This window comes from Myotis myotis, unplaced genomic scaffold, assembly GCF_014108235.1.
Source record: "Myotis myotis isolate mMyoMyo1 unplaced genomic scaffold, mMyoMyo1.p scaffold_m19_p_9, whole genome shotgun sequence".
Classification (NCBI taxonomy): domain Eukaryota; kingdom Metazoa; phylum Chordata; class Mammalia; order Chiroptera; family Vespertilionidae; genus Myotis; species Myotis myotis.
The window spans coordinates 25512515-25534411 of record NW_023416401.1 but is presented as its reverse complement, the minus strand read 5'-3'; the positions used below and the strand labels follow the sequence as shown (position 1 = coordinate 25534411).

The 21897-nt window shown below is 43.6% G+C and overlaps 2 protein-coding genes and 1 pseudogene across 2 annotated transcripts; 1 reads left to right on the top strand and 2 right to left on the bottom strand.

The window, feature by feature from the left end:
• Positions 1-6203: 6203 nt before the first annotated feature.
• WFDC13 (WAP four-disulfide core domain 13) lies at positions 6204-8630 on the bottom strand. The gene is made up of 2 exons (XM_036321145.1): positions 8543-8630; positions 6204-6358 (listed from the first exon to the last, which is right to left on the bottom strand). The coding sequence occupies exons 1-2, from the start codon at positions 8628-8630 to the stop codon at positions 6204-6206; spliced, it is 243 nt and encodes an 80-aa protein (XP_036177038.1).
• Positions 8631-12769: 4139 nt separating this feature from the next.
• Positions 12770-14177, top strand: LOC118662587 (protein WFDC10B-like). The gene is made up of 2 exons (XM_036321144.1): positions 12770-12997; positions 13933-14177. Exons 1-2 carry the CDS (start codon positions 12907-12909, stop codon positions 14064-14066), a joined length of 225 nt encoding a protein of 74 aa, XP_036177037.1. The 5' UTR covers positions 12770-12906; the 3' UTR covers positions 14067-14177.
• A 6929-nt stretch (positions 14178-21106) lies between these two features.
• On the bottom strand, positions 21107-21584 carry LOC118662661 (annotated as a pseudogene).
• Between the last annotated feature and the right edge of the window lie 313 nt (positions 21585-21897).

The window sequence follows — 21897 nt, the reverse complement described above, 5'->3', positions numbered from 1 at the left end:
TTGATGATAGCCAGTCTGACAGGTGTGAGATGGTACCTCATTGTTGTTTTGATTTGCATCTCTCGGATGATTAGTGACTTTGAGCATGTTTTCATATGTCTCTTGGCTTTCTGAATGTCCTCTTTTGAAAGGTGTCTATTTAGGTCCTTTGCCCATTTTTTGATTGGATTGTTTATCTTCCTTTTGTTAAGTTGTATGAGTTCCCTATAAATTTTGGAGATTAGGCCCTTATCAGATATGACATTGGCAAATATGTTTTCCCACACAGTGGGTTTTCTCGTTTTGTTCATGGTTTCTTTTGCTGTGCAGAAGCTTTTTATTTTGATGTAGTCCCATTTGTTCATTTTCTCTTTCGTTTCAAGTGCCCTAGGAGCTGTATCAGTGAAGAAATTGCTTCGGCATATGTCTGAGATTTTGTTGCCTTTGGATTCTTCTAGAATTTTTATGGTTTCCTGTCGTACATTTAAGTCCTTTATCCATTTTGAGTTTATTTTTGTGTATAGTGTAAGTTGGTGGTCTAGTTTCATTTTCTTGCATATATCTGTCCAATTTTCCCAGCACCATTTATTGAAGAGACTATCTTGGCTCCATTGTATGTTCTTGCCTCCTTTGTCAAATATTAATTGAGCATATTGGTTTGGGCCGATTTCTGGGCTCTCTATTCTATTCCATTGATCTATATGCCTATTCTTGTGCCAGTACCAGGCAGTTTTGAGAACAGTGGCTTTGTAATACATCTTGATATCTGGTATTGAGATCCCAGTCACTAGGTAAACTTGAACCACGTGTTTGAACTAGATTATGGTGGTCAAGGAACCGCAGAATTTTCTGAACAATGTTTCCAGCTTTGGACCAGGACGTCAAGGATCAGCCTGATTAGAAGGTGTCACAGAAGAGAGGAATAGGACATAGAATTGTGATAAATTTATCTCAGGAAGAGTTCATTGGGAGGGGTTGTGATTGGGGGAAAGTAGAATTGTGGACTAGGTAACCATAAATTTCCAAGTTGCTAACATTCACATAGGATTTTCCTAGGAAAACAACATCTCCTACAGTTGCGGGAGGTTTAGTAGAGGAATTGAGATCTTTGTTCAATTAGCTGGTCCTTTATCACATAGTTTAATCACATTATCTTTCAAGGATAGAATACTTTCCATAACTATGCTTTGTTTTGTCTTAGAAGACATTTCAAAGATCAGAGACATGACACTTGTCTTTTTTGGGAGCTAATTTTTTTTAAAATTAAAAAATATTTTTATTTATTTCAGAGAGGAAAGGAGTGGGAGAGAGAGATAGAAGCATCAGTGATGAGAGAGAATCATTGACTGACTGCCTCCTGCATACCCCCCCACTGGGGATCACAACCTGGGCATGTACCCTGACTGGAATCGAACTGTGACCTCCTGGTTCATAGGTCGACACTCAACCACTGAGCTACTCCTGGCCAAACCCATTTCTGATTTTAAGAGCTAATTTGTATGGAACCTAGAGAAATTTTTTAAGAGCTTAGAATTTAAAAAATTGTACAAAATGAAAGACTCTTAGGTACCCCTAGCCAGTTTGGTTCAGTGGATAGAGCATCGGTCTGTGGACTGAAGGGTACCCAGTTGGATTCTAGTCAAGGGCACATGCAACAAGGGTTGTGGGCTCAATCCCCAGTAGGGGCATGCATGAGGCAGCCAATCAATGGTTCTCTCTCATCATTGATGTTTCTATCTCTCTCTCTTTCTCCCTTCCTCTCTGAAATCAATAACAAATATATACATACCATATATAAGACCCTTAGGTAGAAAGGAGAGGAACAAGGAAGTTACAATGGCAAAAAGAGCTTGGTTTTTGCAAGGCCACTTTTTATTTTATAGAATTTAAGGTGAAATGTACACTTAAGTTTCTTTATAAAACAGGAATTTTGGATAAAAAATTAAAGGGATATGAATAATAATAGTAACATTCTCCTTAGACTCTTGCCAGGCTCTGGGGTATGGGCTTTGCCTGTGTCATCTCATTTCATCTCATGACACACCTGAGGGAAGGTGTTATTTGGCTTCATTTCCAGAGACTGGGGAGTTGGAGACACCCCATCACCACTTCAGCAAAGGCAGAGCTGGACTGAGTCCCAGAGTAGCCAGGATCCTTAGCTCTTACTCTGCCCCAGAACCTCTCATGAACAGAAATTGCCAAATTTCTATTTTGTTTTTGTTGTTGTTGTTTTCTCAGCCTATTCTAATTTTTTAAAAGCAAATATAAATTAGTATTTAAGAAAAAAATGTACAAGAGGCTGAGTCCAGCAGGCAAAAGTGAAGCAGGCAGTGGATTCCTGAGGGGTTCTGGGCTATGCAGTGAAGCTTTTCTTTGTGAGAACAATTCAGTAAAGGTTAGGATTAGTCTACTCCTTGCCAGCCTCCCTTGCATCCCATTTTGAAAGTCAGAATTGTAGCCTCAGTACGTGCACGGCATGGTGGTTGGTTCTAGTGTTCTGTGGCAAAGACGTCAGTTCCTGTTTTTATGAGACTCATGTTCTAGATAGAAAAAATACTAAGTTAAACAATTACAGTGCAGCGTGATAAGGGTTAATATAGGGGTAAAAAAGGGTGCTGTGAAAGGACAAAGAGAATGACTCATTTCATCTGGGCTAGAATGACTCATTTCATTTAGTGCTAGAGCTCATGTTAGGGTTAGGGTTAGGGCTAGGCTTAGGGTTAGGGTTATTTTCATGGTTAGGGCTAGAGCTAGAATCAGGGTTAGGGTTAGGTTTAGGGCTAGGGTTAGGGTTAGAGTTAGGTTTAGGGCTAGGGTTAGGGTTAGGGTCTATATTAGGGCTAGGGCTAGGGCTAGGTTTAGGGCTAGAGCTAGGGTTAGGGTTAGGGTTAGAGTTAGGGCTAATTTAGGGTAAGGGTAGGGTTAGGGTTAGTGTTAGGTTTAGGGTTAGTGTTAGTGTTATGGTTAGGGCTAGGGAAAAGGTTATGGTTATGGTTAGGCGTAGGATTAGTCTATGGCTGTGTTTAGGGTTAGTGTTACTGTTAAGATTAAGGCTAGGGCTAAGGCTAGTGCTAGGGTTAGTGTAAGGGTTAGGGTTAAGGTTGGGGTTAGGGTTTGGAACTGGGTCCTTGGTTGTACATTGGAATTACCTAGAAACCTAGTGTTAGAGTTGGGGTTAGGGCTAGGGCTAGGTTTAGGTTTAGGGCTAGGGTTAGGGTTGTGTTAGAGTTAGGATTAGGTCTATTGTTAGGGTCAAGGGTAGGGCTAGGGCTAGGGTTAGGGTTAGGTTTAAGTCTAAATTTAGTGCTAGGGTTAGTGCTAGGGTTAGGGTTAAGATTAGGGCTAGGTTGCCCTAGCTGGTTTGGCTGAATGGGTAGAGCATCAGCCTGTGGACTTAAGGGTCCTGAGATCAATTCCAGTCAAGGGCACATGGCATGGTTGTGGGCTCGATCTCCAGTAGGGTGTGTGCAGGAGGCAGCCAATCAATAATTCTCTCTTATCATAGATTTTTTTTTTAATCTCTCTCCCTTTCCCTTCCTCTCTAAACTCAATAAAAATAAATAAAAAGAAAAAGATTAGGGCTAGATCTAGGGTTAGGGTTAAGTTTAGGTCTAGGGTTAGGGTTAGTGCTATGGTTAGGTTTAGGGTTAAGATTAGGACTAGAGCTAGGGTTAAGGTTAGGGTTAATGTTATAGTTAGTGCTAGGGTGAGGTTTAGGATTAGGGTTAGGGTTAGGCTGAGGTTTAGGGTTAGGGTTAGGGTTAGGGTTTAGGGCTAGGTTTAGTGTTAAGGTTAGGGCTAGGGTTAGGTGAAGTCCTGCCTCTTTGGGTAATGTGTTGAGATGAGGCTTACTAATGCTTATATAACCACAGTCATGTAACCCTGAAACTGCTATAAAAATACTCTATAGAGTCACACCAGCCACCCTTTCCCATGGATATAACACCTGGGTTCTACCTGAGCTCAGTATCTCCCCGCTGAATGGGTCCTGGGTTATGAAGCAATGCTGATGCATTCACTGATGGCCAGTGTGTGGCCTGAGTAGTTAATTATGTACAAGATGCAGAGGAAATTAGCACGGCTGACTTACCAGGGCTTGAGCGAGAGTGAAAGTGTGCACACACACTTATACTCCTCCATTAACCTCCACTTGCTACCATTTATCCAGCTCCTTCGCGTGGTGTTAATAAAAGGATAGTTTAAGTGAAAATACCATTGTTCTAACTTAGAAACTCTGGTGGCTTCAGAAGGATTATTAGAAGATCCTAAGCTGCTCCTTTTCCCTACAAACAGTATGAATCAAAATCCACCAAGTTATGAATAGTTCCTTTGTTTTGGGGTGGAGTGACGAGGGCTCTATTTTGCGCACCTTTCTTGGGACATTGGTAAAGTAATAAAAATGATCTTTTTTTTTAAGAGGAAAAACCTGGAACCCAGAAAGAGTGAGTTGCTGGCAGCTGCTACCCTTTGTAGACTCCTTGTAACGACCAAGTTCTTCCATTTCACATGGCCTCATGTGTTCTCACAAAACCTGAGGCACCGTGTCCTCTTCATCTTTGACATGCGGAAGCTGACAGGCTCAGAGATGGAAAGTGGGCTGACCAAGGCCACATAGAGTGTGAAGAGCTCAGCTTGACTTCCAACTCAGGACACTGTTAATCTGGAGGCTGGTAGAGCCTGTTTCCTGGCACAGGCTCAGACCTGAGTGCCCTGTGTCGTGTTGCTGAGCGCACCCTCCCCCCTTCGCCCCCCCTCTCCATGTCTCCTGCTCTATGTGGCATAATTTGCCCTGGATCACATTCTGCCCCAGGGAGTGAGAACAGCCCTAGGAGGGGAATAACAGAAAAGGAACACAATCTAAATGACAAAGGCTATTCTGACCTTATGGGAATATTGGTGCCCCTACAGAGGCTAGGAGAGGAAAACTGGGAAAACTCACACCAGGAATGCCAGGCTGAACCCTGATACTTACAAAATGCCCTTGGAAACATGCCTCATTTGCCCATCTTCTTTTTCCACACTTTGCCGTTTGGTCTGTGGGAGAAAAATATTTTCAAATATCTGGTTAAAGTTTATTCTTATAGATATAATATTTTATTTTCCATTACTTCCATCTTTAAGACTAGATCATGAAGCTAAGTTCTTCTGCCACAGGGAAAGTAAAACCTTAAAGAACTCAGTGGCAATTCAGAGTCATAATTATTTCTGGCTCCAATGTGGAGCCTTGAAAGATGTGGGTTTTAATTGCAAGAGCCAGTCTCTGAAGACAGAAATTGCTAAAATTTACTGAGTAATAATTATATAGAGCTTGCGTGGATTATCTATTTTATTCTCATTATTATTGTTCTAGTCTTAAAGATGAGAAAGTTGATGCCCAGAGAGAGGTGAATTAACTTGTTGGAGATCATTCAGCTAGGAAGTGGAAGAGCCAGGATTTGAGTCTAGTTCTCTGGCTCTGGGCCCATATTTCATCACTTTGTACCTTGTCTCATATGTAGGGTATTGTGTTCAGGGAAGGGAACCAAGCAGAGAATAAAACATTTTAGAAGCTCACTGGTTGAGTCTTCTGCCTTGTGGGTCTTTTGAGATCTCATTTGAGACTTACAATCTTGCAAGTTTGAAAAAATGAGTCCCCATTTTTTGCATGAGAAAAAAAAGGCAAAAATGGGCAATTGTCTTACTCAAGGTCATAGAAAGATAGTTGCAAGATAGGATTGGAAACCAGATGTCTCATCAACACTCTCATGTCCTTTCTCTGCTCTTCATTCAGCAGACTTTGGTGAATTTTCCTGGTGATTAACCGAAGCTTCCCTTGGGCTGGAGGATCTCCAAAACCCAGGAATACTAGGGGCCAAAGGATGGTGTTTGGTCAAAGAGGGCAAGCAAAAACAGAACAATTTGCTTTTAGATTTTGGTGACAGATAGATATAGTGTCCCAGACCCCAGGATAAAGCTGGATGCTGGGACAGGACAGGGTCTGTGAATGGAGGGGTCTGTAGATGTGTTCAGAGAGTTAGATTCATAGATTCATAGAAGTGGTGATGAGGAGAGAAGGATTCTGGAGTTCAGGGGTGGAGGAAGACTCTTAATCATGACATTTATGGAAATTATTCTTGGTAAAGAGAGGGAGAACGTTAGAGAGAATGACGTAGTGGCTGGTAAGACATTCTTCTGTTGAGCTCCCACCAGCAGCTCCAGGGTCAGGCCTGGGCACGAGAAGCTCCTTACTTGTTTTGGATTATATTTTTGTTGAATGTGCAGATTGTCCCGCAGAAGGCAGAGCAGCACTGAAGTCCATGTGGGCAATCTTCCTGCATTGAACAGAAATTAGTACAGTTTCCAGCTTCCACTCTGCACGGCGGAGGCTCCAAAATATACTCTGGAACACAGAACAGGAAAGAAAGGGCCTAACCAACAGCCTGGAGTAACATTCAGAACTCCAGAAGCCCAAGGAGCTGCCAGGAAACCAGCCACCTTGAGCTCCCTTGTGTGGCCACAGGAAAGTGGAATAAGATTTTTTTCCTCACCTGCTGCCTTCTATAGAGTTCTCAGCAGGGGAAATCAGGGCTTGGATATTTGATCAAAGACACAGTTTGTTAGAACCCTACATCCATTGGTCATTCACCATCCTTGCAGATCAGATGCCCAGTCCCCAGAAACTTGGTTGGGTCCAGTTCAAGTGAATGAATGGTACTTACGGTGAGCAAGAAAGGGGTATGTAGATCCATTTGCACTGACTCATTATGTGGTCTCAAATGAGTCGTAAAGCCTCTCTTACAGTTTAGCCCAGGGTCAACCTAACATGTGTTATTTGTGTATAGAAGAATGAATGGAAGGGAATGTTTTGGGAAAGGAGGAAGACCACATAGCATACAAAAGGCACGGGCATCAGAATGCTAGAACCCAAATCACAAATGAGTTCTGGGTGTGACTTCTTTCCTGGGGAGAAGAGTGGGCATTTCAGAGTGGGGTCAGGTTCTGGGGTCAAAGATCAGCTTCTCCTTCTTCGCAGATCTTAGCTGTTCAGGAGAAGACTATGAATCTTCATGCTGACATCTCATTCCCCTCAGCCTCCAGTACTCAGATCAAAGCCAAGATTACCTCCACCAGGAGACTCTGTCCCAGGCCTTCAACTCACAATCTTCTCTTTGTTTCTGATTTCTAAGGCATTAAGGATGGGCCTCATTAAGGATGGGCCCCATTAACCCCTTTATCTAAGCCCAGCCAGGCCTTAAATTTTGTATCTTGTGACATGTCCCTTCTTTAGGGCAAATGTCATAGGTGGGGCATTCTATAAGCCCCTGTTGATGTATTACTCTGCAGGTATTTGGAATTAGAAGTAGGTCTGTGGGATATCAAAGCTGGTCTCAAAAGAATAAGTGAATAAAAGTGGGGCTGTAATTATAACAGCAAATGGCACCAGAGATGGGGTGAAAGAAGCCCAGACCCAAGCCGTTGACAATCTGAGTCAGTGCAAGACACTGGAACTGGTTCCCATTTTGGAGAGGATGGGCTTCAATGGAAGAGCATGGGGAAAGAATCCATCAACCAGGATCTCAGAAAGATCGACCTTCTCAAGTTTTGACTCCTCTTCTGTGTATCTAGTTGGAATACTAGTCATAGCACTTGCCAGTCTTACAGAGAGCCTGTTTGTGCCTATATCCAAATTTTAGTTCTTGATTCTCCAATTAACTCCACCCTGGATACCTCCATTCTCTTGCAGCTTGCTTAGCCTTCCTCAGTCATACAAACTTTTTCTGAGACCCTAAAACAGGACCTTGTCTATCTTGACACATGACATACCACACGTATTCCTGCTCTGAACCCCCAATATTCTGAAGATGTCCTCAGAAACGTGCAGGCATGATGAATAATAGTTCATTTTCCTTTTGGTATCAGTCAAGGTCAACATTACTGTGGCCAGCGCTCTTGTTAGGTTGAGCTGGTCAATGGTGGCTGCTGGGATGGATTATATTTACTGAGTAATAATTGTATAGAGCTTCAGATTGATGCTAATCACTGGTAATTGTGTGGGTACCTCTGAATTTTTAAACGGTGTAATAAAATGCAAAGCTTTCCTTTCTTCCTAAAACATCTTCCCAAACCAAGATTATGTAGGTTCCAGTTTGAGTTCTACCCACTTAATTTTCCTCTCTGCTTTAATGCTTGAAAAGTTAGCCCAAACATCCATGAAGGAACCAGGGCAGCAAAAATCAGCTGGGTGGTGAGGCTGATAACATTTGCTGTAGTTAATACTTACCGTGCATTTACCATGGTCCAGTAAGAGTGCTCTATGTCTGCATTCATTATCTTAGTTTCTCCTCCCAACTACCCCAATATCATTATATTCATCACAAAGATAAAATCCGAGGCCCCGATACTTTGCCCAAGATCACTCATTAAGGAACAGAGCAGGTATTCCAACTTAGATCTTAATGACAATAAAATCTGGACTCTTGAACATACGGTGTTTTCTCATGAGGTATGCCCTTGAATTGGCCCTCAGATCCCCCCATCTCTACAGATGCTTCTTCCCTCGCCTGGGCCGGGCCCCAGCACCTACTCATAAATTGTTGCTTGGGACTCGCAGGCACCAGCTGTGGTGCTAGATGAATCACCAGCAGGAGCTGAAGGAGCAGCACAGGCTTCATGCTGCTGGCAGGATGGTGGTAAGTCCTGGCTGAGGACTGCTGGGTTTGAACAGGCGCAGGTTAGGGGAAATGAGAGGGAAGGAGGGAAAAGAGAAGGCATGCTGTGATTGGTTTTTTAGGGTGTATTCCAATCTATCTGGAGGGTTTGGCAGAAATCCAAGCTCCTCCTGACCACACCCACTCCAGGATGTGGTATCGTTTTCAAATCTACACCCTTTTCATCCGCCTAAGCTTAACCTTGTTATTTCTCTCATCCAAGTCTTGTTAATGTTCTTTCACAAAACTTTGTAAGTTTTCCATGTCTTTGTTATATTTATTCCTAGAGGCTTGAATCTTCAAATGAAATCGTAAATAGTATTGTAACTCTTTTTAAAAAAATATATTTTATTGATTTTTCACAGAGAGGAAGGGAGAGGAATAAAGAGTTAGCAACATCGATCAGTTGCCTCCTGCACACCCCCTACTGGGGATGTGCCCGGAACCAAGGTACATGCTCTTGACTGGAATTGAACCTGGGACCCTTCAGTCCGCAGGCCGACGTTCTATCCGCTGAGCCAAACCAGTCAGGGCAGTATTGTAACTCTTTGGTTATTTGTTTTCATTTGTTATTTTCAATAATATAACATTATCTCAGCTTCAGGTGTACATCCAATGATTAGACATTTATATAACTTAGCAAGTGATCATCCTGATAAACCTAGTACCTAGATATACAATTATGTGTATATTTTCTGTATTGCTGGGGGTGTAACACCGGGTACCATAGAGAGTTATTACAATATTATTGATAATATTCCCTACGCTATGCTTTACATCCCCATGACTATTCTGTAACTATCAATTTGTACTTCTTAATCTCTCCCCCTTTTTAACCCCCAAACTCCCTTTCATATGGCAACTATCAAAATGTTCTTGCCCTAACGGGTTTGGCTCAGCGGATGGAGTGTTGGCCTGCGGACTGAAAGGTCCCAGGTTCAATTCCCGTCAAGGGCATGTACCTTGGTTGCGGGCACATTCCCAGTGGGAGGTGTGCAGGAGGCAGCTGATCGATGTTTCTCTCTCATCGATGTTTCTAACTCTCTATCCTCTCTCTTCCTCTCTGTGAAACATCAATAAAATATGTTAAAAAATGTTCTTTGTATTTATGATTTTGTTTCTATTGTTCTTGTTTATTTATTTTGGTTTTTAGATTCCACACACAAGTGAAATCATATGGCATTTGTCTTTCTCTGTCTGACCTTATTTCACTCAGCACAATACCCTCTATGCCCATCCATCTTTTTTTCAGTTTACTATTTAAAAAAAATCTTTATTGATTAAAGAGAGGATGGGAGAGGGGGAGAGAGATAGGAACATCAATGATGAGAAAGAATTAGTGATAGACTGCCTCATGCACAATCAGGGATAGAACTCACAACCCAGGCATATGCCCTGACCGGGAATTAAACCATGACTTCCTCATAGGTCAGTGCTTACCCACTGAACCACTGTGGCCAGGCCAGTTTACTATTTTTAAGGAATTTTACATCTATGTTCACAACGGAACTGGGCCTGTCACTTTCCTTTCTCGTATAGTCCTTGCCTGGTTTTGTAGCAAGTTTACACTGACCTCAGAGAATGTGCTGAATCACAGTATTCCCACCCGCTTTTTAAAAAAAAAAAAAAAAATTAATTCTTTGGAATTTTTTGTGCAAGATAAAGATAATTAGTTACTTGATTCCTTAATTCCATTTTTTCTTGCACAGATATGTTCATGTGCACCTTGCTATTGTCATTCAGTAATATATCCAGAGTTCCCTTTTCTTATTTATGGCTGCATTCTATGCCTCCATGTTTACACATCTTAGTCATTCAACCAATCTGCCATATATGGGCATTTATGTATTTTCCAAGATTTTGCTATTACAAATGTGCTGCAATAAACAATTATGTGTATATTTTCTGTATTGCTGGGTCAAGTTCTAAAAGTGCAATTGCTAGTTAAAAGGATAAAGTCATATGTAGTTTTGTGACATATTGCCAAATTTTACTCCATAAAGGTTGTACCATTTTGTATTGCTACCAACCTTGTGAACATGTGTTTCCCATAACAAAATGTGTTGTCATGCTTTTGAATGTTTGCCAAAATGATAAGTGAAAATGTTATCTCTGCAGCTGTTGAGGTTCATTCATGTTGTAATATGTATCAGTACTTTATTCATTTTCATATCTGAATAATATTCCATTGTATGTATATACCATAATTTGATTATCCATTCATTTGTTGATGGACATTTGGGTTGTTCCCACCCTTTGGTGATTGTGAATGGTGTAGTAAGAGCATTTGTGTACAAGTATTTTTTTAGTACTTATTTTATTTTTGGGGGTACATACCTATGAATAAAATTGATAGGTCATATGTATAACTTTATATGTTTAACTCTTTGAGGAAACTGCAAACTGTTTTCACAGTGGTTGAACCATTTAACATTTTAATCACTGATGCATGAGGGTTCCAATTTCTCCACATCCTTGCCAACACTTCTTATTTCCCCTTTTATTGGATTATAATTATCCATGTGGGTATGAAGTGGTTGGTATATAATTGTGATTTTAATTTACATTTCACTAATAACTAATAATGTTGAGAATATTTTCATGTACTGGATGATAATTTCTATATCATATATATATATATATATATATATATATATATATATATATATATTTTCATACTAGGGGCCCAGTGCATGAAGATTCGTGCACTGGGGGATGTGGACGAGGGGGTGGGGGTGGGGGTCCGTCAGCCTGACCTGCACCCTCTCCAATCTGGGAGTTTCTGTCTGTCTTTGCAAAAATATGAGCGAATTGTCTGAGACCCCCCGACCCAGTTTGGTTTGTTGCTCACAGAATAACAGGGGCATTTTTTTTTCTTTGCTCCATTAGTGGAGATTTCCTGGAAGTTTGAGGTTATCTTCCCTTTAATTTTTCCTAGACATTCTGATTTTACTTATGTCTCTCACCTTTGCTTTCCCTCCATCCCCCACCACAACAGTAATTTGCTCCAGGCTCACTTTGCTCTAGGACAGTGGTCAGCAAACTACGGCTCGCAAACCACATGCGGCTCTTTGGCCCCTTGAGTGTGGCTCTTCCTAAGCCTTAGGAGTACCCTAATTAAGTTAATAACAATGTACCTACCTGTATAGTTTAAGTTTAAAAAATTTGGCTTTCAAAAGAAATTTCAATCGTTGTACTGTTGATATTTGGCTCTGTTGACTAATGAGTTTGCCGACCACTGGTCTAGGAGATACGTCTGCCACCAGAACTATGATTCCCAGCATTCTTGGTGCTCCCTGCGCTCTGGGCTTCCACTTCCGGTCCTGAGGCTGCCACCAGAACTACTATTCCCAGAATTCCTGTTGCTCCCCATGCTCTGGGTTTTCGCCAACTGAGGGAGCCACGTCCCCCCAAGCTTCCGGCTCTCCAGCTCTGCTCTGTGTACACAAATTACCCACCATCTTTGTCGGGTTAATTTGCATACTCACTCCTCATTGGCTTGTGGCCGTGACTTGTGGGTGTGGCTTGAGTGTAGTGGAGGGATGGTTAATTTGCATGTTTCTCTTTTATTATATAGGAAAATATATATATATATATATATATATATATATATATATATATATATATATAATTAATCCTCACTCAAGGATATTTTTCCATTGATTTATAGAGAGAATGGAAAGGAGAGGGAGAGACACAGAGAGAGAAACATTGATGCGAGAGAGACACAACAATTGGTCGCTGGGGATCAAGCCTGCAACTGAGGTATGAGCCCTTGACTGGAATCGAACCTGGGGTCCTTCAGTCCAGGGGCTAACACTCTATCCACTGAACAAAACCAGCTAGGGCTACATCGCATCTTCTTTATCCATTCATCCAGTGATGGACTTAGTTTGTTTCCATACCTTTTCACATATATAACTTTTTTTCTTTAAAATTTTAATTTTCTGTAAATTATTTCATAATTAGAATATAAAAAAATATTATATTTTTCAAGAAAAAAGTTCTGTTTATGAAAGGAGAGGGTTAGTTATGTGACAGAAAGAGCAGTCTCTGCATAGAACACCCCATGGAACGGGCAGGCACAAGGGAGGACACAAGGACTCCTTGCCCTGCCCTGGCCTGGCCAGTGGAGGCAGGGAGGAGCCCAGAATAACCTGCTCTTTCTTAGCTTCCCTCCACACACCAGCTTCCAGGAAAGTCTGTGCCAGACGGAGAGCCCACTGCTCTGGCCTGAGTCATGCCAACCCAGGCTCTGCTGCCCATCCTGCTTCTCTGTGTTCTGCTGCTGCAGGCCCAGGGAGGACCCCGTAATAAGAACAAGATGCAGAGTAGGTGATGGACTGGGGGGCTGGGATGGTGAGGGGAAAGGAGGGGCTGTGTCCAGCTAAGGACGACCTGGGACTTGAACCTTTTAGCACATCCAGCTCTGACCACAGGATTTTAATGACTCTGAGTCCTTCCAAATCATGGCCCTCCAGCCCTCTTACTGGGCCCTGGGACTAGTGATGGGGGTGGAGGACAACCTACATCTTTTTATTCTCCATTCTCAAAGTCCAGAGACATATGGTGCATACAATAGTGAAAGGTACACAGAGCTGAGAGTCAATTCTTTCATTTATGCACATATGTGACAGGTCAACATCCAGACATGTTTTGGGGAGTAGGTCTAGAACAGCCGTGGGCAAACTACGGCCCATGGGCAGGATCCGGCCCGTTTGAAATGAATAAAACTAAAAAAAAAAAAAGACCGTACCCTTTTATGTAATGATGTTTATTTTGAATTTATATTAGTTCACACAAACACTCCATCCCTGCTTTTGTTCCGGCCCTCCGGTCCAGTTTAAGAACCCATTGTGGCCCTCGAGTCAAAAAGTTTGCCCACCCCTGGTCTAGAATGAGAGAACTTTTGGAAAGAAAATTTTGACATGTTTCAGACTTCACTGAGTTCTTAGAGTCAGAGTGTAGATTCTATGGGGGTGGCTTCACCAAGGCCGTGACTAATATGAGACCAGCGTCCTGGCTTCAGGAGTATGGAAGGGGTCCAGAAAGCTCAAACATTAAACCTTGTTGATGGAGAATGGGGGTAATGGATTGAAGATACTACCAATCAGCAGGATTTGGTAAGGGGCAGAAAGGGAGTTCCCTGAAAAGTCCAAGAGTGTCATGAGTGGGACCTGGGCTTTGGAGTCATGATGAGAATTTAAGCTTTAGAGGAGTGTTTTGTGTGGCCTGGTTCCATTGACCTTGCTCCTGTTCCTTTTAGGTGTCAAGGCCTGTCAGAAGCGGCCCAGTGTATATCTTTGCAACAACCACTGTTCATATTTCCTAAAGTGTCCCAATTCCAATACCATATGCTGTTCAACCTACTGCGGGAATGTTTGCATGAACCGCCTGTGAGTGGGTCTGTGTATTCTGTTCCCCTAACCCTCTAAAACTGGGCCTGCGACCTTAAATCCTGGGCAAAAGGCTGTCAACCTCCTCACTATCTGGATGGCTTTTTTCTGTCAAATAAACCAGAACAAATGCCCTAGGACTGGCCTATTTTATTCCTAGTGCTTGTGATCATTGAGAACCTAGTGCAGACCCCAGCATGCCCCCATCTCTCTGGGTCTGGTCCCTGATCCCTCTCCTCTTGTCATGCTTCTCTACTCTCTCTCTCTCCCTTTGGCCCAGGCACTCCTGCCAGGCCCCCAGAGGCTTAGCCCTCTCATTGCTCTACTTACTGAACCAGTACTCCCAGGGGGAGAAACTGCTCATGGGTGGCCTCCCCCAGTGCTAAAGAGAACATCCTCACCCTGGAGTCACAAGGGCCAAGTTAACCATGAGCTAGGTGGAGGCTAAACCCTGGGGCACAGAGTCCGAGGCCCTCAAGGAGACCTTTTCTTTAACTTGCCCCAGCCCTGTCCCTGTCTTCTCCCTCTCCTTGTAAAAATCAGGTAACTATCCTATATAATAAAAAGGTAATATGCAAATTGGCAGGCCATTCATGATATGGCTAGAGGAGGGTGTTTCCTCTGAACTCCCTGTTTGCTCACATCTTCTCCACTGTGGTGAGACCATAGGCATGGAAATAAGTGCCTGTGCCAACCCCAAGTTTCCCCACTTTATCCTCCACCAGTATGGCCACTCTTAACATGGGGCCTGGAGTGAGTGTCAGGACCTAAGACTCCAGTGCCTTCCCTTCACTGAGCGGTCCCTACCTGTCCCAAATCCTCCTCCTTATGCCCTCATTCCCTCTCTCTTTTTAAATCAGGAGTGAAGCCATGGGGTTGGTTCCATTGTGATGCTGCTATGGATTAATGAACACAGGTGGCTATGAGTCTTGTCCCTGGTCTCATGGTGAGTCAGTGAGCGTAATCACTGGGTACAGTCTTCCTACCTCTCTGTGCAATCACAATTTCTCTGAAATGGTCATGGGGCTAGATCCAGGGCTAGATCCATGGGGCTAGATCCAGGGACTGAGTCCTGTGTGGCCAATCGGGATTTGGCATCAAGTATGGAGAACTCAGGCAGGCAGCCCATGCTGGAGGCAGGTGTGCAGTGTGACACTCCAGTCCAGTGCTTCCTGCTGGGCATCAATGCAGGAGACATCAGAGGAGGAAATCTGCCTCCATCAGGCCAGAGCCTCTGACCCACCTCAGAAGCATCACAGGGCTCCTGGTATTAAGGACCTTCTCCATCTGTATTAAGAGCTGCTCTTGGGCCAGGGGGCCTTGGGAAAGAGGTCATGACCAACCACCAGCACAGACATCATCAGAGTGGGTAGGTGGGTAGGGATGCTCTACAGCAATTCTTATTTGGTTCTTTCTCAGATTACCTCACTCTCCAACCATCTTCCTGGTGCTTGGCCTGCCTGAAACACCCTTGGAGAAACTATTAAGAGAGGCAGGGTTACATGAAAGCTCCTTGTTCACATCTTTTTCACCCCAATAGCATGGTGGGTTCTGCTGTGTGGCTACTCAACCACGAAATGTGCCTTTAGCCTCAGCCATGAGGCAGGAGACCTTGAGGAGGATAATTAGCTCTGTATGTCTTTTTAATAAACCTTGCCTTAAACTCAGAGTAAGTAGCTGCCTCCTCCAAAGACATAACCTTCTAAATAACTCCTACTCAGTGATCTACATTCTGATACTGAGGAAGGGCAGTCTCTAAGTGCAGAGCAGGGCATATCTCTATTGTGTGTTGTTTAAATGTCTTAAATCTTTCTAATTTTTGTTCTCTTTGACTTATCAATAATTGAGAAAAGTATGTTGAGGGCTCTTCACACAGCCATGGATTTTTCAGTTTATGCCTGTAATTCCATTGATGTTTGCTTATTATATCCTGATTCTATTGATTTAGGTAAATATGAATGAATTCCTGGCGGGTTGAATTTTTTATCATTATATAGTGACCAAATATACCAAGCACTGGAACAGCTAACAATGAAGGAAGGAGGAGATATCCTCTTAGAGGAGGCACTGCACTGTAAGATTGGAAAAAGCACAGAATTGAGGCTTTTTCTCTAGGAGGAAAAGGAAGACGTGAAAGGGGTTTAGTCCCCAGCTTTATTGTGTACTCCCTGTAGAGTTGGTCTCTGTCTTGCTTTATATCAAGTACTACTGACCAGTAAAGGTGTCTCTCAGTCAAAACCAGTTCATAAAGGCTGGGAGAGGCAGCCACTTCTTCAAATGTGCAGACAAGAAAGCAAACTTACAGGAACATGAAAAATCAAGAAAGCATGACACATCCAAAGGAAGAAAACAAATTTTCAGTAACCAACCTAAAAGAAATGGAGGTCTTTAAACTGGCTAACAAAAATGTCAAAATAATTATTTTTTAAAGCTCAGTTATAAAAGAACACAGATTCACAACCAAATGAAAAAATTTTTTAAATGACATGAATACAATGATACTGTCATCAAAGAAATAGAAATGATTAAAAAAGAACAAAACAAAAATTCTGTAGATGAAGAATACAATAAATAAACTGAAAAATTCACTAGAGGGGCTTCAAAAACAGACGTGGTCAAGCAGAAGAAAGATCGGTAGACTTAAAGACAGGTCATTTTAATTATCTGGTAAAAACTGAATTTAACAGCAGATTCAAAGGATTATACAACATGACTAAGTGGAATTTATCCTTAGGAAGGAGGCAACATCTACAAATCAATCAATGTGATTGACCACATTACCAGAATAAAGGATAAAAATCATCTGATCATCAATAGATACAGAAAAAACATGTAAGAAATTCATCATCCTTTCATGATTAATTTCTCTACAGTAAAGGTCATATATGACAAGCCCACAGCTAATATAATACATAGTTAATATCATACTGAAAGCTTTTCCTCTAAGATCAGGAACAAAACAAGGATGCCCACTCTTGCCACTTCTATTCAACACAGTACTGGAAGTCCCAGCCAGAAAATTACACAAGAAAGCGAAAGAAAAGAAAAAACATTCAAATTAGAATGGAAGAAGTTAAATTGTGTTTGCAGATGGCATGATAATCTATATATATAAAAGCTGAATTTGCTAAGTGTCTGACCGTTTGACTGTTTGAGCAGTAGCTATAACACGCACTGACCACCAGGGCGCAGATGCTCAACGCACAGGCATGGAACAGATGAATCTCAGAGGGAAGCGAGGTGGAGGGAAGGCGGGAAGAGATTAACCACAGATCTTATATGCATACTAGAGGCCCAGTGCACAGATTGGTGCACCAGTGGAGTCCCTCGGCCTGGCCTGTGCTCTCTTGCAATCTGGGACTCCTTGGGGGATGTTGGACTACTGGCTTTGGCCTGATCCCCGCAGGGTAGGCCAAGGGACCCCACTGGTGCACGAATCCATGCGCCAGGCCTCTGGCATATATAGAAAACCCCAAAATTCAGTTAAGTTACAAAATACAAAATTAACCAACATAAAGTCAATTCTGTTTTTATACACTAACAACAAACTATCAAAAAAAAAAAAAAAGAAATTAAGAAAACAAAATGAGCCGTAACCGGTTTGGCTCAGTGGATAGAGCGCCGGTCTGTGGACTGAAAGGTCCCAGGTTCGATTCCGGTCAAGGGCATGTACCTTGGTTGCGGGCACATCCCCGTAGGGGGTGTGCAGGAGGCAGCTGATTGATGTTTCTCTCTCATTGATGTTTCTGGCTCTCTATCCCTCTCCCTTCCTCTCTGAAAAAATCAATAAAATATATTTAAAAAACAACAACAAAAAAACACAAAATTATTTCTAATAGGATCAAAATTAATAAAATACTTAGAAATAAATTTAACCAAGGGAATGAAAGATCTGTACACTGAAAACTATAAAACAGTGATGAAAGAAATTATCAAAGACACACAAAAAATGGAATGATACCTCACATTCATAGATTGAAAGAGTTAATATTGTTTAAATATCTATGTGACTCAACATGATATAGATTCAATGAAACCTCTATCAAAATTAAGACATTTCTCACAGAAATAGAAAAAAAACAACACATAAAATTCATGTGGAGCCACATAAGACCCTGTTATGCCCAGATTTCAAGATCCCCCAAAGATCCACCAGGGAGCGCCGAGTCTGATGCAAAAGCATGGAGTCTTTATTCAAGCTAGCTCGAGCTCCCCCTCCACCACACTCGCCGACACAGCGGCAGGAGGCAGAGAGAGAGAGCTCTGTGGGGAGAGGGGTTTTATAGGGGGGTTGGAGTAAGGGGAGGAGAGAGGACTGTGGGCCCTGCCGATTGGCCAGGCGCAAGTTGGGGTCTTGTTACACAGGATGTGTTTGTGTCTATGGCGCACACTTCCCTTGATTAAATCCTAGGTGTGGCTAGCAGAGGCTTGGGCTTCTGGGAAGAAGCTCCTTGCTGAGCACATGGCTAATGGCTGCTGCCCAAAAATGAAGGATCCGGGGCAAGATAGAGGGCGTAGCCCTTGCCCTTTCATTCCCCCCTTGTCTTGAGACTTAGAGGCCCAATCATGGGTCAGTTTGCATTTCTACTTCACCCTCTGCTGCTAGAGGCCTGTACTGGGTATGCAGAACTATCAACTGAACCACCCCTATAAGCTTCTTGACACATTGGATTAGTCTGTTAATAATGCAAGGGCCAAAAGTCAACAGCATTAGGAGGATTACAAGGGGTCCGGCGAGGTCCGCTGTCTTCTTGAGGGTGATCTGCAGCGGGTGTGTCTGGTTAGAGGTCACCTTCCACTCAGGTTCCCTGCTGTCCTGGGCACAGAAGGAGCTGGGCTTGTGACCTGGCAGAGACAAACTATAGCAAATGGTCCGTGGAAGGGAAAGAAACCATTTTAGTTTTAACAACCTCTATTGAAATAGGATTTTTCTTCTTAAAATTCCTCTATGGCTATCAAAAAGCCAAATCAAGACTTATTTATCTACTGTATTCAATTTGGCCTGATGTTTGCATAAACACAACAAGAATGGTAACTGACTACCTTTGCTGGAATTTCATGATTGAATCTTAATGTGCCCCGTAGGGCCAGGAAGCCAAGCCATCCGGCTGCCATCAGGCCTGCCTGCAGTATCTGCTGAGTTAGGTGAATCCCTCACCTATAGCAACTCCACCTGAGCCCACGCTCTAGGCTTTAAGGCCCATCTCAGTAGCCCTCCCACTCGTTGCGGCCCAGAGTGTGTGTGGGTTCCGCAGGGATGCAGAGGCATCCTTATTGCTCCCCTTCTACTCTGACCAACCGCCAGTGATGATAGGGCCTGACGGTCCATCTCCAGCCATCTTCAGGGCTCCCAAGCAGGATACCAGGCTTTTCCTGTGGCACTTCTATTGGCTTCAAGTCTTCAGAGTCTAGACAGGTTTCTTTAAAACATGATACTCCAGTCAAAGTTTTCCATTAATAAAACCACTATTAGGAACCAGTCTTATTGAATATATGTAAATAAATGTATTGCCATGATTTATTAAGCATTGCCAAATTCTAGAGGAATTATATAAGGAGAAAAACATACTGATCTGCTCTAAGATTTTCTGATTTTCCTTGCCAATTCCTTTTCATGGATTCTTCAGAGTTATAACAAAACAGTAACTGTTGGATTTCTTTTATCAGTCCCCCCCTAAGTACTTTGGCATAACTATTTACCCTCTGTTTAGGGAGGCAGAATGTAAATTATTTACTCTCTCTGGCTTACTGGCCTGTACTATTTGATTAATTTCCTTTCAATATTTCTCTTCTCCTTCTTATCACATACATAACCTTTCTAAATTTCATATTTTCAAATTAGCCTTTAAACCTTCTTTATATGTTCTTTAAAAATGCATAACCATGCCTCAGACCTTCTATTCCAAACAGGCCTTTTCCAGCTTTCTACAGCCAAGGTTTGTACCACCCCTGACATGGGCATGGTCACGCAGGCCCGCAAGACAGTATACAGGCTGCCAACTGTCAACTGTCTCTCAATAGAGACCAAAACCTGATGGGTATTCTTCTTTGCCTGGTTGGGCACCTGCCCTCTTGGCAGCTAGACACCCTTTACTTTTGGGTTCATCCCACATAGCCTCCTTCCAGGACAGCTAATACATAGCCATAACAATGTCCCTCAGTGTGGGAGACTGGACACTTGCCAGTTATTCCCAAAGACTACCAAGGACTGTAGACCATCACTGGTCCACAGCAATGCTGGCAGCTACAGCTACATTTAAACCTGTAAGAGAATTGAAGGTTAATACAACATATTAATACAATGAAACATAATATTGGCACCACGGCTGCTTCAGGCAGCTAAATCTTCTGCTACTAAACATGAGATATGGTAGGGCTATACAAACATTTTAGGGAGGTGACTAAAGTCTACTCTTGACCTTCCTATATAAGGCAAAATTGTCCTTGTCTCTTTGGAGCCATGTCCATGAAGATGCAGGCATCATCTGAGTCTATTATACAGTTTTCTGCAGGCCACTGTCAGGGCTGTGCACTGCGGCCAGTTCTTCTTTCTAGCTATAAACACTGTCTGTCCAATTTCCTTAATATGTGTTCTGGCACAGGAGAAAGTTGTTTTGCTGTACACAGGTAGCTTAACCCCTATACCACTGGGCCTGGACCTCTGCCCAGCAAACTGCAGTCTACAAGTTCAATATGCAGCCTCCAATTCTCCCAACCCAACAAGGCCTCAGCCAGTCTCTGAGCCAGACTCCCCCTCCCTTGGAGAATCCCAAAGTCCCGATGGCTCCCAGGTCCAGGGAGAGTGCCCTTTTGTTAACCCTGTTTATTAGTTACAGGACCCTGCTTTCTTGCCTTTCTACCAGTTCTCTTTGTGGCAGAGCAGCAATCAGGCCTCTTCCAAGGGAGTGCACTGGAAGGGGATATCAGCCCCTCCTGTGAGCCAGCTGCTTCGCCTAGGGTCTCCTGGGGGCCCGGCCAGAGCATCCCCCAGCAAATCCCGGAAGCCGCTGCCCTCTCGCAGTGGCATGGACTCAAGCAGGTGGTTCAGGAGCTGGGCGGTGACGGTGGCATTGATGGCCTGGCACGTGTATACGAACGTGTGCACCTCATGCATGCACTGGATGTAGCTGGCAGCGAAGCATTCGCCTGCAGCTGCTCATGCCTGTGAGCCCTGCCCCGCAGCAGTCCTGGCACACGCTGCACCGTCAGCTCCAGCACCTCGGCGTTCTCCAGCTTTGCCTGCACCTGCGCCGGCGGGGGCACCAGGTGGGGAAGGGAGGTGAGGCCAGGCAATGCCCTGACCCCTGTCCGCCCGCTCAGCAGCCCCTGGGCACTGGACCGCCAGCCCCACCTCGGTGCCCGCCAGCAGCTGCCGCAGCTACTGCAGGCTCTTGTTGATCCGCACGCCGCTTCTTCTCTACCAGGGGCTTCCGGGCCTTGCGGTCCCCCCGCCCCCAGCCTCCCAGCAGTCCTTATTCTCTCAGCCTGCACGGTCCCATCGGGGCGCCAGGGGCGACGCCATAACCAGCACCGCCTAAAGCACCACGGGTGCGCCCAGCGCCCTTAGCTGCACCGCCGGCAACAGCCCCTGTTCTCCCCACTCTCTCACTGCTGCCTCTTCTTTCAGGGCCGCAGCAGGCAGTTCAGACATTCAGCCCCCCTTCTTTGACCTGGCTCTCAGGGGCTGAGTGTGCCTAGCAAACAGTTCTAAATCACCAGGGCAGCTGCGGACTTCAGCTTTGTTCCTCCTCCGCTTTTCTAGCACTCTGCAGCTAGTAACATAACTGCTAACACCCCCACCCCCCTTCTCTCAGCCCAGGCCGGTTGCTTTTCCT